The sequence below is a fragment of the Motacilla alba genome, chromosome 7 (genome assembly GCF_015832195.1).
Source record: "Motacilla alba alba isolate MOTALB_02 chromosome 7, Motacilla_alba_V1.0_pri, whole genome shotgun sequence".
Classification (NCBI taxonomy): domain Eukaryota; kingdom Metazoa; phylum Chordata; class Aves; order Passeriformes; family Motacillidae; genus Motacilla; species Motacilla alba.
Genome location: NC_052022.1, coordinates 7951112 through 7963292, shown reverse-complemented (window position 1 = coordinate 7963292; position 12181 = coordinate 7951112). Strand labels below are relative to the sequence as shown.

The following is a 12181-nucleotide window of genomic DNA, read 5'->3' as shown; positions in this document are numbered from 1 at the left end:
ATATTTTGATAAAAAAAACCACATTTCTACCCTATCTTATAGAAAGCCCCAAACACTACATTACCAGTGTATAACTGGCTTTCAGTTGTACATGTTTCCAGCACATAGAAGAGATATGTGGATTTAAAAACATCACAAAGCAACAGAGAAAACCCCAACACCTTTAAGACACTGGGTTTTCTGTCAGTGGGCTGTGACAGACAAACCCTCCACCCGCAATGGACATTTCTGGGTCATTTCTGCACATTATCCATGCACAAGGAAGGAACAGGGAGGATGTGACAGTTGCCAGTTTCACAGCAGAAGGCAGAATTTAGGCTTTATAGAATAAATTGTCCATAGATTAGGTGAACTGCTGACTTAAATAGTGTAATATTGCCTGTTTCTATAGCATTAGCACAGTGGGATTCCAGTCCCCACGGATTATTGTGGGATGTAGGAATACAACCACTCTGAAAATCAGAGTTCTGTTAAGACTGAGTTTCTAAGCTGCTGGATCTCAGCTGGGCACCACCTAGGTCCTCCTGAAATAACAGTATTCATACTTGATAGGAATGACAATACTATTGAAAAGAAATACTTTTTCTGTCAATAAACATTTTCTTTGAAAAGCTAAATGCCTTCATTCTTACTGAACAACAGCAAAGTACAATCTTCTTTTTCAATACTGGCTTTGAACAAGAACCTGAAACATGAATTCAGATTCTTCAGCTCTGGCAACTCTGAACAAGGGAAAAAAGCCATCTTCTACCTTAATTAGAATTATTTATTTTGCTTACTTCTAAAACTTGAGGTTGAGCAGCAATCCTGTAAGCACAAACAGAACAGAAAAACTCAGTAAGCTACTTGAAAAGCAGCAACACCCTGCCTCATGTGGTTTTTTAGGAAAAGTGATCTATTTTTTTAAACTGCTACATTAGGCTGAACTTGCATATATGAATCAACACATCCCTCATGAAAAACAGGAAGTGGATGCATAAGGACTAGTATGTGACAAGTGATATTACCTTATTAAATGTAAAGAAACAGTGGAAGCATCCAAATAGTAATCCACTTTCCCATCTGTTTAGTTCAATTTTTCATTTTTAGAGGAAAAAAAAGTTGTGACAGTTCCAGTCCTGTCCTGTCGGCCACCACAGTAACGCCCTGGCAGAGAGCATCCCCAACGTCCCATCACTAACACAACAATAATTTTTACACAGTATTGCAGATATGTGCAGATATGTATAAGTCTGCTACTTCTAGTAAGTGGTGAGGCAGTAAGCTGTCTGATGGACTGAAGGCAAGCCCTTAAAGGACTATAACTCCACAGGAATAAAAGGTGAAGTCTGTTTTTCAGACAAATACAAAACAAACATCAGTGTCCATGATTCTCACCATAAAGTAGACTCTATTTTCCCCATCATTCATTTATGGGCGCTGGTTGCTATTGCATTTTGCCACATAATTTAGATAAAATCCTGGATAGAAGTGGGACACTGGGTATTCACATGAATACTCACTCCTGAAGGATAATTCATGACAGTGGTGGTATCATAAAATTCATTTTGCCAGATTTTACAACAAAGCACATCATCTCCTCAGGCAAAGACCTTGGCTTTTTATATCTTTAAAATGCCTTGTTTAGCTGTGGAGCTCTATAAAGTCAAATATATGAAAAAGAAGAGCACTATGCCAAGAAAGCCTACAGCTCTAGCTGTTATATTACCAGACTCTGTCCATCTAAAACTTCAACTCGAAGTAAAACAACAGCCTTGAAGAGGCAAAAATTTGAGCAGCCTATTTCCACAAATTGCTCAATATCTGACCTTTTAAGCACCCAGTCTTGTCATACCTAAGAGAGGAATAAAATACATCACAAAAACAATTTGCAAGAAATAAGCTCAGATTTTGGGGGTGGATCTCTCCTAAAAATCCCTTCCTATTTTTTTTCTTGCTGCCCTAAAGCTGATAAAAATTGGTCTTTCATGTTCTTGACAAGAGATAAAGATGAATGGGAAAGTCATGTCAAGATCAGACTTTTATTTACGATCTTGTAAGTTAGGACTCTGCACATGCATGATTTGCTTCTGGACTCATCTCAAAATGAACAAATGAGAGATGAAAGATTACCCTGAGGACCTGCAGAAATACACATGAAAAACAGGTTTATCTAAAGAAACATGCATTTCTGGAGGAAAAAGGTGATAGAATGAATTTTATATCAGATCTTTACTTCATAGAGAGCACTACATAAAATATTGTTGCCCAGACCATTGCTGGTTTAAAAAGTCTTTTGTTATTCCTTTGTACGAAATAATCTTGTTGAGAAAATGCTGTTTTGTGCTAGGTGACAGATTTCATTTCATCTTTGTTATGTGTGTTTCCAAGCCTTGGCTGATGCGCAGATCATGCTCCTCACAGTCGGACTTCCACAAGCACTGGATAAAATGTCTTGAAAACACCTGCACATGCTAAAACCAGTGTTGTGATTAAAAATAAGACATGGTGCAAGGCAGTTTCTTTACCTTTTAACTTTTTCAGAACAAAAATCCACAATTAAATTTCACCGACCCAGAGGTTTACTGACAACTCAGAATTTAGTTTCCACCTGCTTGGAAGAAAGATAATCTTCTAATGCAGAACACATACTCATAATTTAAGACTTCAGTGAGTTCTTCCCCTCATAGATTCTCCTAATTTGCAGACAAACTCCTGAAGATCCTTTCAGTGCACTTGAGTAAGTCAGTACCAGAGGCAATTCTAAAAGCTTGATTAGAATGTCACTTGTTTGTCCTTCATTTGCTGTAGACCGTGGTCAGTACTCCCAGTCATTATCCTCTAAAAATAGATATTATAGCAGCAAATTGATGACAGGAATCAGCACACAGCAGAAAGTAACTTGGGGGTTCTTTGCTTCAAATGCCATGTTGGAATCTTGTCTTTAATACATTAAACTGAAAATATTCAGATACACTGTTAAAGTATTTATACTGGATGAGTGACACTTAGATCTAAAATTATTTTTCGCCTTCCTTTCTGAAGAGTATTGAGTTAGTCTTCATTCTGATCATACCATAAGAAGTGTTAAAACCTATTTCTTTTAAGCTATACATATTGTTTTATTAAAATTCTCTAGCTAAAAAAGATTACTTCTTTGAAGTCCTAATTCAGGAAAAGACTTCCTTTTTTAGATAGTATTTGAATGCTCATGGTTCTAAACTAGAGCTGAACTTTAATCTGTTTTTAAGCACATTTCTGAACCAAGAGCTAAAAAAATTCACACATAATTATCCTGTACTGAAAACAGAAGATGATGCCTTATTAATAGAAAAGAAACTAAAGTAGGAAAAATTCCTGAAGCTTGGCATTCAAAAGGGCTTTGAAAGCAGGGAAAAGGAAAGAACAGTTTGTTTGCAGGGAGAGGAAAAAAAAATCACAAGGATTTAATCACATGAGGAATGAGAGGAAATGATCTCATCTACTTCATTTACTCTTCTGTGGCAAATTACGCTCTAGCAAGAGCACTGGGAGAACATGCACATAATGTCTGAGCAAAAACTCACTAATATCTGGAATAAAGCTTTTTTTTTATTTCATGTGGAGTCCAGGGACAAGCAGGGACAGTCTGCTGAGGGATGTGATACCAAGTTAACACGGAGGTGTCCTAATGGTTAAAGAATTTCTTAGGACCTTAATTCTCCCTCTTCTGCAAATTCACTGCCCCATTCTTTACCATTAACACAAGAACAGAATGTCTGATTTCCATTTCCTTAGCAAAACTATAAATCAGATTTTGGTAGTTGTGAATTACACCACCAGAAGAGTGAGAAAAGTTTAAAATACCATTTTAACACAGTCCTTATTGAAAGCAATAGTGAAATAATCTTTCCTCTTGAAATCTCAGCTGGCTTAGATATGCTGTCACCCAGAGTGTCACATTCTTTGCTCACACCTTGACAATCTTCAAAGGAAGATCAAAAAGATACAGCCCTGCAAAACTGTCCCCTCCCTGCATACAATAGGTACAATAGTTTCCCTGGTGCTGTCTTCCCACTGTCCCAGAAGAATGAGGATGGCCTGACATCCAGCAAGGATGTCTGAGCTCATTTCCAAATTAGTTTCTATTTCTGATCTGCTGCCTCGCACAACGAGACTTTTTCAGCGACGCTGACCAAATTATGGTGAACTACAGACAGAAAGACCATGTACACTGCAGCTGAGCCATGGAAGCTTTGGAAAGTCAGAAACCTTAGAGAATTGGTGAAAAGCAATCCAGAATGTGAAGAATGATGGAGTACTGCAGCAAAGAACACACAGAAAGGACCTCAACAATCACCACCACCTTGTGTTCCAACAGGAACCACCAGGCAGCCCCAGGGCTTGTGTTCTGTGACCTGCTGGGAAGGAGCTGGAGGGAGCCTGACATCCAAAAATCAGTGTACAACACCTCCAGTTCCTCAGCAATAGAGCTTTCTTCCATAATATTTTCATAGAGCTCTACCAAACCAGCTGCTATGCCACATGAAATGGTTTTCATCCTTGTATTAAGTGTAATTTAAATGATACAATTATTACTTTTGTATTCAAAGATGGTTTATTTTCATGCAGATTTATGTTTCGTTATGCATAGAAGATATTCTTAATTGTGCTGAAACAACTGCAAATTTAATTAAAGTTTGCCATTCCAAGCATAAAATAGATTAAAGAAAATGCTGACAACAGTAAAATAAATATTCAACTATTTAATTTAACATTTAATTTTAATCCAAACATCAAAATAACCTTGTTTCTAATTTACAATTTCATGACAAAATGTCTTGAAGAAGTGTTTGTCTCTATTTCCCTCCAATCTGCTCAGCTGAAACACACTAGCTTATTTATAAAACTGTTGATTAATAAATCTGTTCCAGCTGTATTACTGTATGTTGCAAAGAACACAGATTGATGTATGTAAACAACCATTATAATTTTAAAAACCCAAAGTCTTCACAGTCTTCAAAAGCAGAAATCCCATCAAATACATTGCAGGACAATTATACACCTAAATCTTATTAAAGAAGGAAAAATAGGGGCAAACATAAGGTCCAGAGATCTGTGGCAATTTATAGCAGATGGAGAGATCAACTAAATACTTAATATAAAATTTCCTTGTGGTTCTTTGAACTGGGTATTATTAGACTCAACCATGTGCTATAACTTTGACAGTAAGGAAATCCCCAGCTTCATAAAAAGTTACATTCAAAAGAGGCATGAAGAAAGAATCTGGCCTGGTGCTACCAAAACTAATTGGAAATTCTCCAATTAAGTTATGCTGCTTAGTATTGATTTTAATTTTATAGTCAATAAATTTATATAATTTATACTTAGCAGCTAGGGGGAAAAAGAAAGGTAGACAGGCAGATTTCCTCTCCTCCAGATGCAGTAAGTCTGGCTCTAACTGAGAAAAAAAAATCCTAAACCACAAGAATTATGAACACTAACTTAACCCTTGATGTAATTCAGAGGCATTAGTTGGAAAGAAATTTACAGGCTTTGCATACCTTTTCTCCAACAGATTTGGAGGAAACAAAAGTGCCTTACCAGTCTAAAAAATATCCCAAAAGTTAGAAAATTTGGAGGAAAAAATAAAAGACTTTCCCCAGTTATTCACAATAACATTTTTTGCAACGTCTGAATAAATTATCTTACACAATTTTCGGTGCTTCTTCCTTCCACCTTAAGCAACACATTCAGGAGCTGAGGTATTATTTACATCTGAGAGACAACATCCAGCTATTATGAGTTTTAGGACCACCACTTGTAGAAGACAACACTCACAGCACATTTCTGGTTTGAAAGCCACGCACTCAGCTGGAGCAGTCTAAGTGACATGAGCCTCAGCCAAAGGCACCCAGGACTGCCACCACAAACTGCTGGCCAGCCCCTCTTCATTTCTCATTTTAATTACTTCTTGTCAACACAGTTGAGCAAAAACCTCTAGATGGAAAATATAGATGCTGCAAACCTCTTCCCTCTATGTAACTTCACTGTAGAAGGACAGAAAAGCTTCTTTTTGCAATGAAACCAAGACCGAAATACTGAATTTGATGGAATTAGCATAACCTGAGAGCTCTCTGCTTGTCAATGGACCATCTCTACCATGGTGTTAACACATTTAGATGCAATAAAGTGTGACAGATACTTTCACATTTTCCTTATTTACCTTTATCCGCTATATATGTTGGTACCAAGAAAATTTCAAACAAAGGGGGGAAAAAAAACCCCATCCAAAATCAAAAATTCAATAGAAAAAATGAGGAATCAAGTCAGTATGAGGGATTATTAAACTCTTTCACAAAATAAGAAGCAATCAAGAAGGGAAGTAGCGAAGAGCATGTATTTTTCCGACAGAATAAAACTGGAACCCTTCACCAAAAAAACAGTGAACTGAACAACAGCAGCTCTTTCCTACTGATATATGCATATTGTAAGGAGAGCTTGATCTGGAATCCAACAGAACTGGTAGATGAAAACCCTATTTGGATGTAATAGCAAGTTAACAAATCACTTTATATCAACACTGTTAGAACAAACAAAACAACCCAAACATATTCAAGTAACCACCAAGTTCATCAACCCAGAACTATTATTTTATGAAGAGTAGTTCATATTTCAGTAGCACTTTTTATACAAGCACGAATATACACAGAGGAACTTCATAAAGCTTTTTTTTTTTTCTTTTCTTTCTGTGTTACAAGATTTATCTTAGAAAACTCTACATGGTATTATTGATCGAAACTCTTTTTGACAATGTAATAGCCTCCCAAAGCCTCTAAATACTATAAGAAACAAAGAATACACTGCATTATACAGGCTTCCAGACTATCACACTTCAGACTCCTGAAGCCAACAATAAATATTCCATGACGTGAATCAGCCTAGACCTTTTGTTTTGAATAGTTCATAAATTACCAGTGCAGCTGTTTAAAACAGAAGGAATATCAAAAATAGGATTGCACATAAACAGGCAAAAACAGAGCAGTTTAAGGGTTAGAAAACTTATACTGCCAAAACCAGCATGATACTTCAGAGGAGCCATGGCAATTTACCTTCCTGAGAACCAGACAACCCTCCACACACATCTAAATACAAACTTCCCCACCACAGAATCAGCAGGTTTTGGAAAGAGAAATCAAATACACAAGTCATAATATGTGGAATTACAAAAGAAACATACACAGCAACAAAGATTTTGGAGTTTTGATTTAGAGGCTCTTTGATTAGGAAGGCTTGGCTTACCTGTTTAACATCATATGCCAGAAGAACAAATCTTAAGTCTGGTGAAACAGAGTATCTTGATGCTTTGAAGGTTACCTGCAATGAAGTAATGGTAAAAGTGAGCTAGCAGTAGAAAAGTAGTAAGACCCCCTTTCCCAAATTTTCCTACAGCTCATTTAAGAGCTTCCCATTCACAAGATAGAATTGGTTAAGAAAACCAATGTCATTTCCACAAAAGAAGGACTCACTAAATAATTCTTAGTCTAATTAGCTGGTATTAGCACAATTGCAACAGAAGAATCTGGCTTCAACATTAAATACCAATGAGAGGCTGATGAGTTTTTTGTCATCACTACAAGCACTATCTTCAAGGATAACAACTATTACAAAGTCATTCCCAGAGAATGAAGGAAGACAATTTGGTTGGATGGATTAAAAAGGAGATTCATCAATAGGCTGGATTTAGAGATAATATGCAAGAAAAAGAATAGGTGTGCACTACATCTCTACTGCTTTTCTTTTAACACCACATATACAAACATTTCGCAAAACAACTTGAGCCAAAGCAAAAACCTTTCTTAAAATAAAGAAAATTCTTAGCAGAGAGAAAAGTGAAACATAAGGTAACATTATAAAACTAATAATGCTTTACATCCACTCAAGACTACATGACACCCAATTGAATTCAAGATTGTAATTTCATCAAGGGGTAATGTTGATGTCAGAAATAATTTAATGCATCTACTGCATGAGAAAGATAAGAATGTGCTTTAAAGGGCACTGAAGGAAGTAATTTTAAATTAATCTCAAGACATCTATTAGCAGAATGAAAGGAAAAGCAAGAAATAAAAAACATAGATAAGAATGGAAAAAAAGTAGGACAGCAAAAAAATAACAGAACCACAAAGCCATAAAATTAAAATAAATTTTAAAAAAAGCTATGTAGGACAAGATCTATCCACTATTTGATTTCTTAAGGATCTTGTTCTGCTCAGCCTAATCCCACCACTAAACCAATGAATTCAACAGGGGCTTAAAGGTATACAAGCAGGAACTCACAAACGATTACATTCAGAGTAGCTAAGGAGCTATACCTGGAAAAAAAAGAGCTTCCAATAAACTGAAAAGATGCCATATTTTGGTACACATATTAAACTCAGGTTCCTTGGTAATACAGTAACAATCAAGCTATCCAAAAGAATTAAAGGGAAAAGTCTTTTTGAAGAGAAATTCTTTGATTCAGCAGCATAACAGAATCAAAAGTCAGAGGATAATTCTGCAGTCTTGAGAAGGAAAAAAAAAAAAAGATAACACATCTTAAACAATCCTTTTACATCTACAAAGCATCCAGAACAGATTTCTACTGTGCCCAAATTTGCTTTTATGAGTTAACCATCTTTAAGCTGAGACTATGTTAGTCTATGAGTAACATTACCTTCTCCTGGCACTTCGCTGAAAATATTTTCAGATGTCAAATTTGTCTCCTTTCTAGCAGTTTATTAATTATTGCCCCACTACCTCAGTGTTCAGCACTACATAACCCAGGCAACTTTCCAAATTCACTCCCAGGGAGTGCAGCTCCTACCAGTTCACAGATTTAGCAAGAATCTGCAGTCCCTGATGGTGCCACCACAAAGGTAATGAGGCTCCCCCTGCAAACACCCGAGCAGCTCAGCTGCAAGCTATTGGCACTTCCAGGCAATACCAGCCAGAGCTACTTGCATATTCAAGTACAGAGTGTTGTGGATTTGAAATTTAAAGTCTTTTGAATCCCACTAACCTTGTTTATTCAGCTTGCACTCACCTGCAAAATTTTATTTGCCTCCAGACAAAAGGTGTACATTCAGTGCAAAAAACTGCATGGTGATGGGTTTGGGCAAAATAGTTTTCTTTTTGTTAGCACAATGGCATAATTCCTGGTAAAAGGAGTATAAAAATGTGTCATACTTTTTAATGTTTTACCTCAGAAATAAGAAACTGAAAATTAGACCAGGAGAAATCATGTGCTCATTGCCAAAGCTAACAGCAACGCTGATTTCTTTAAATTATTATAAAAACATTATTAGCCCTTTTATTTAAGCCTGATTTACAATCAAGCCTTTAATAAAATAGATGTTTCATTCTAAGAGAATTGCAGAGAGATTTAAGTGACTTGAAGTGATAACACTTTCCTTAAAATTTTGGTTTTGAAGGGCTTTTTTTTGGTAAAGACAAGCACAATTTTGGCAATTAATTCAGAAACTCCTACTTATATGCACAGGAGAAAAAGCCCTTAGAGATTAAAAACAGAAACCTAAATCACCTGACTCATTCTTCCTGCAAGTAAACTCACAATATGTGAGTCACTGAAACAAAAGACAGATTTCTTTTTTCCCCCCTACAACCATGTCTGAGGGATTTCATCAACCATCAGCTGCCTGACCCCACGGCTGAGGAGATTAGACCAGCTGGTGAAGGGCTTAAAAGAAAGTTTCAGTCTCTGCTGTAGGAGATGAGATGTATGCCACACAAACTTCAGGGAGATCATCTATTGGGCCACTCTCTACAGGGGTTAGACAAATTTATTCATTAAAAAGAAGCTTGTGAGGACTCTGACCCCAAGGGTTTGTTCTCTTCTCAGGAGAACACATTTCTAAATTTAAAAGGAAGTGTTGAGGAAATACCACATTGGAAATATACTAGGAATTAAAAACCCTCAGGTGTCTTGTTATCTGGGGGATGGTTGTTCCATGGGTCTGCATTCCCCCAATTTCTCAAGCTTCTTGCTTTGTCAGGAGTTATTTAGCCTTCATTAAGCAAGACAGACCTAAATGCTGCCCCACGTGACTATAACCCTATGGGTTTGCTGTGCTTGATCTCTAAGAAATGGAATTTTGGACAAATAAGCTCTGAAACTGGGAGAAACAGAGCTGCCTAATTAGGCTGAGTCCAGGGATGCAGAAGCAGGGCTGGTTTCCCTCCGCATCACTGCTCAGTATCAGCAGTTAGGACTGGGGCAGCCCAACCCTGTGCACTCCATGCACAGCCTAATCCCTTTCCAAAGGCAGAACACAAGTTAAAAGGGGAGTTTCCTTGTTTCTCTCTACCCAACCCCAACCAGCGTTGAGATCCCTATGAAAAACATCAGCTCTATACAAGCAGAAAACACTTGGACTGGAGAAACTGCTGTAATCCTTATATTGGTCACAGTCCACACTACTGCATAATTCTGAGACAAAATAAATGTGGGGTTTTTTAACACTTGTGCACTGTCATCCCTGCTTAATTCACTCAGCTGTCAGCCATCTTTCCTATATTGCTGCATTTAACATAATTTCACTTTTTCAGACATAAATGATCCTTATACCTGATCTTTCATTCCTCACTCGACCAAATCCCCCACTGACTGTAAAGTCAGGTCCAGCCATATGAAATATTGGATTTCTAGGTTTCTTTGAAATACCTCCTGTGATAAGAGTTTTAATTCTTCTCCTGACAGTGATGCATGATGTGATGACCTCAGTGGTCCCACTGCCACCATAGATTGCAACAGTAAAAGACAAATCCAGGCAAAAAGACAGAATTTCAACAGGCTTTTTTCTTTCAGCTTTCCAGTTTCCTTCTCTCACCCACCTTTCAGGTATTGCTAAAACATAGTTTTGCATGAAAAAGAAGAATTGGGTTTTTTCCACTTTTCCATATGGGTGATTAAAATGGAACATAGAATTCCAGTGGACAATATATTCTCAAGTTTGATTTCCAATGTCAATATTTCATTTTTTTTTTCTAACTTTGCAATGTTATGTGTGTTTTCCTGTTAAAAATACCTGTTATGATTGTGTTTAGGAGAAATTTTAGGCTTGGTTCAGGCTCTGCATCCTCAGCAAGGGCCCGTAGTATAAGCTCTTTTTATTTCTCCTGTTTTCTTAAACTCTAGTTCTGAGCTAGTGATGTACTGGTCACTCTCTTCATCTTTCACATACTATAAAATTTTGGGGTTATTGGTTTTGAGAATTTTAACTAATGATATTTAAATCAGTGCCTTTTTGATAATCTTTAAAAAACACAGTATAGAGCAAACAGATGAAGTTATCTGTAATACAGTCTAGCCCAGAGTTGTAAAAATACTTTTATAACACATATACTTTACAGTATTCTTTTTCCATAGTTTCAGTTGGATGGTTTTAAGTAAAATAATACATCACAGCTAAAACTGATTTAAAGAAATGTTCACTCTTGTGGAGTCTACTTAATTGTCTGGTTTGGTTTTTTCCTTTAGTTTTACCCCTCCTGCTGTTTCAGTTTCTTGTGCTTCTATTTTCCCCAGAAACTTTCATCTTCCACACTCCTGTTATTCTCCAGCTTCTTAGCGCTCCCTTAACACACATTTAGGCTTTATTTTTTTTAATTTTTTTTTTAATATTCATCCAGAATGAAATATTTTAAGACCTTCAGGAATGTTGCTTTAGATCTTGGTGGCAACCAGGAAATTATACATCTCTCTGTTGCACATCTACATCTGTATCAGAAATTTAACTTAATGGTGTAGCGGAATCTCAGTGGATGGGGGTTCATCAGCATTCACAGGTATCCAGCTCCACTTATCAGACAGGAATTGGCCAAATGGCCATGAAGGAGTCAGGAAGGATGGAATTACAGGAGCTGCAAGAGGAGAAGGCATTTGGCATGCCACAGTTCCTTTGGGAGGCACTGGCAGTCCAGGGAACAATGGGATTCTCCTTCACTGCCCCTGCTGTGACTGAAAGGAGAAGATGGACCATGAGAAAGCAGCAAAGAGTGGAGCCCAGCCAAAGAGCAGGGCTGGAAACAGGCAACCTCTGAGAAAGACAGGTTGTAATTAGAAAAATGTGCTATAATTGGAATGATGAAAAATTTGGGTTTCCAAGGTTACGTTTCTTAATGCAGTGCTTCTTGTGTCACCTGAGCATTTAATCTAGACCCA

The 12181-nt window shown here is 37.1% G+C and overlaps 1 protein-coding gene across 3 annotated transcripts in view; it reads right to left on the bottom strand.

Moving 5' to 3' along the window:
• DPP10 (dipeptidyl peptidase like 10) overlaps window positions 1–12181 on the bottom strand; it is a 431963-nt gene that overhangs the window by 103847 nt on the left and 315935 nt on the right. For all 3 annotated transcript variants that reach the window (XM_038143005.1, XM_038143003.1, XM_038143006.1), the window contains exon 5: window positions 7261–7335. In XM_038143005.1, the coding sequence (XP_037998933.1) occupies window positions 7261–7335 (75 nt within the window). The remainder of the gene's footprint in view (window positions 1–7260; window positions 7336–12181) is intronic.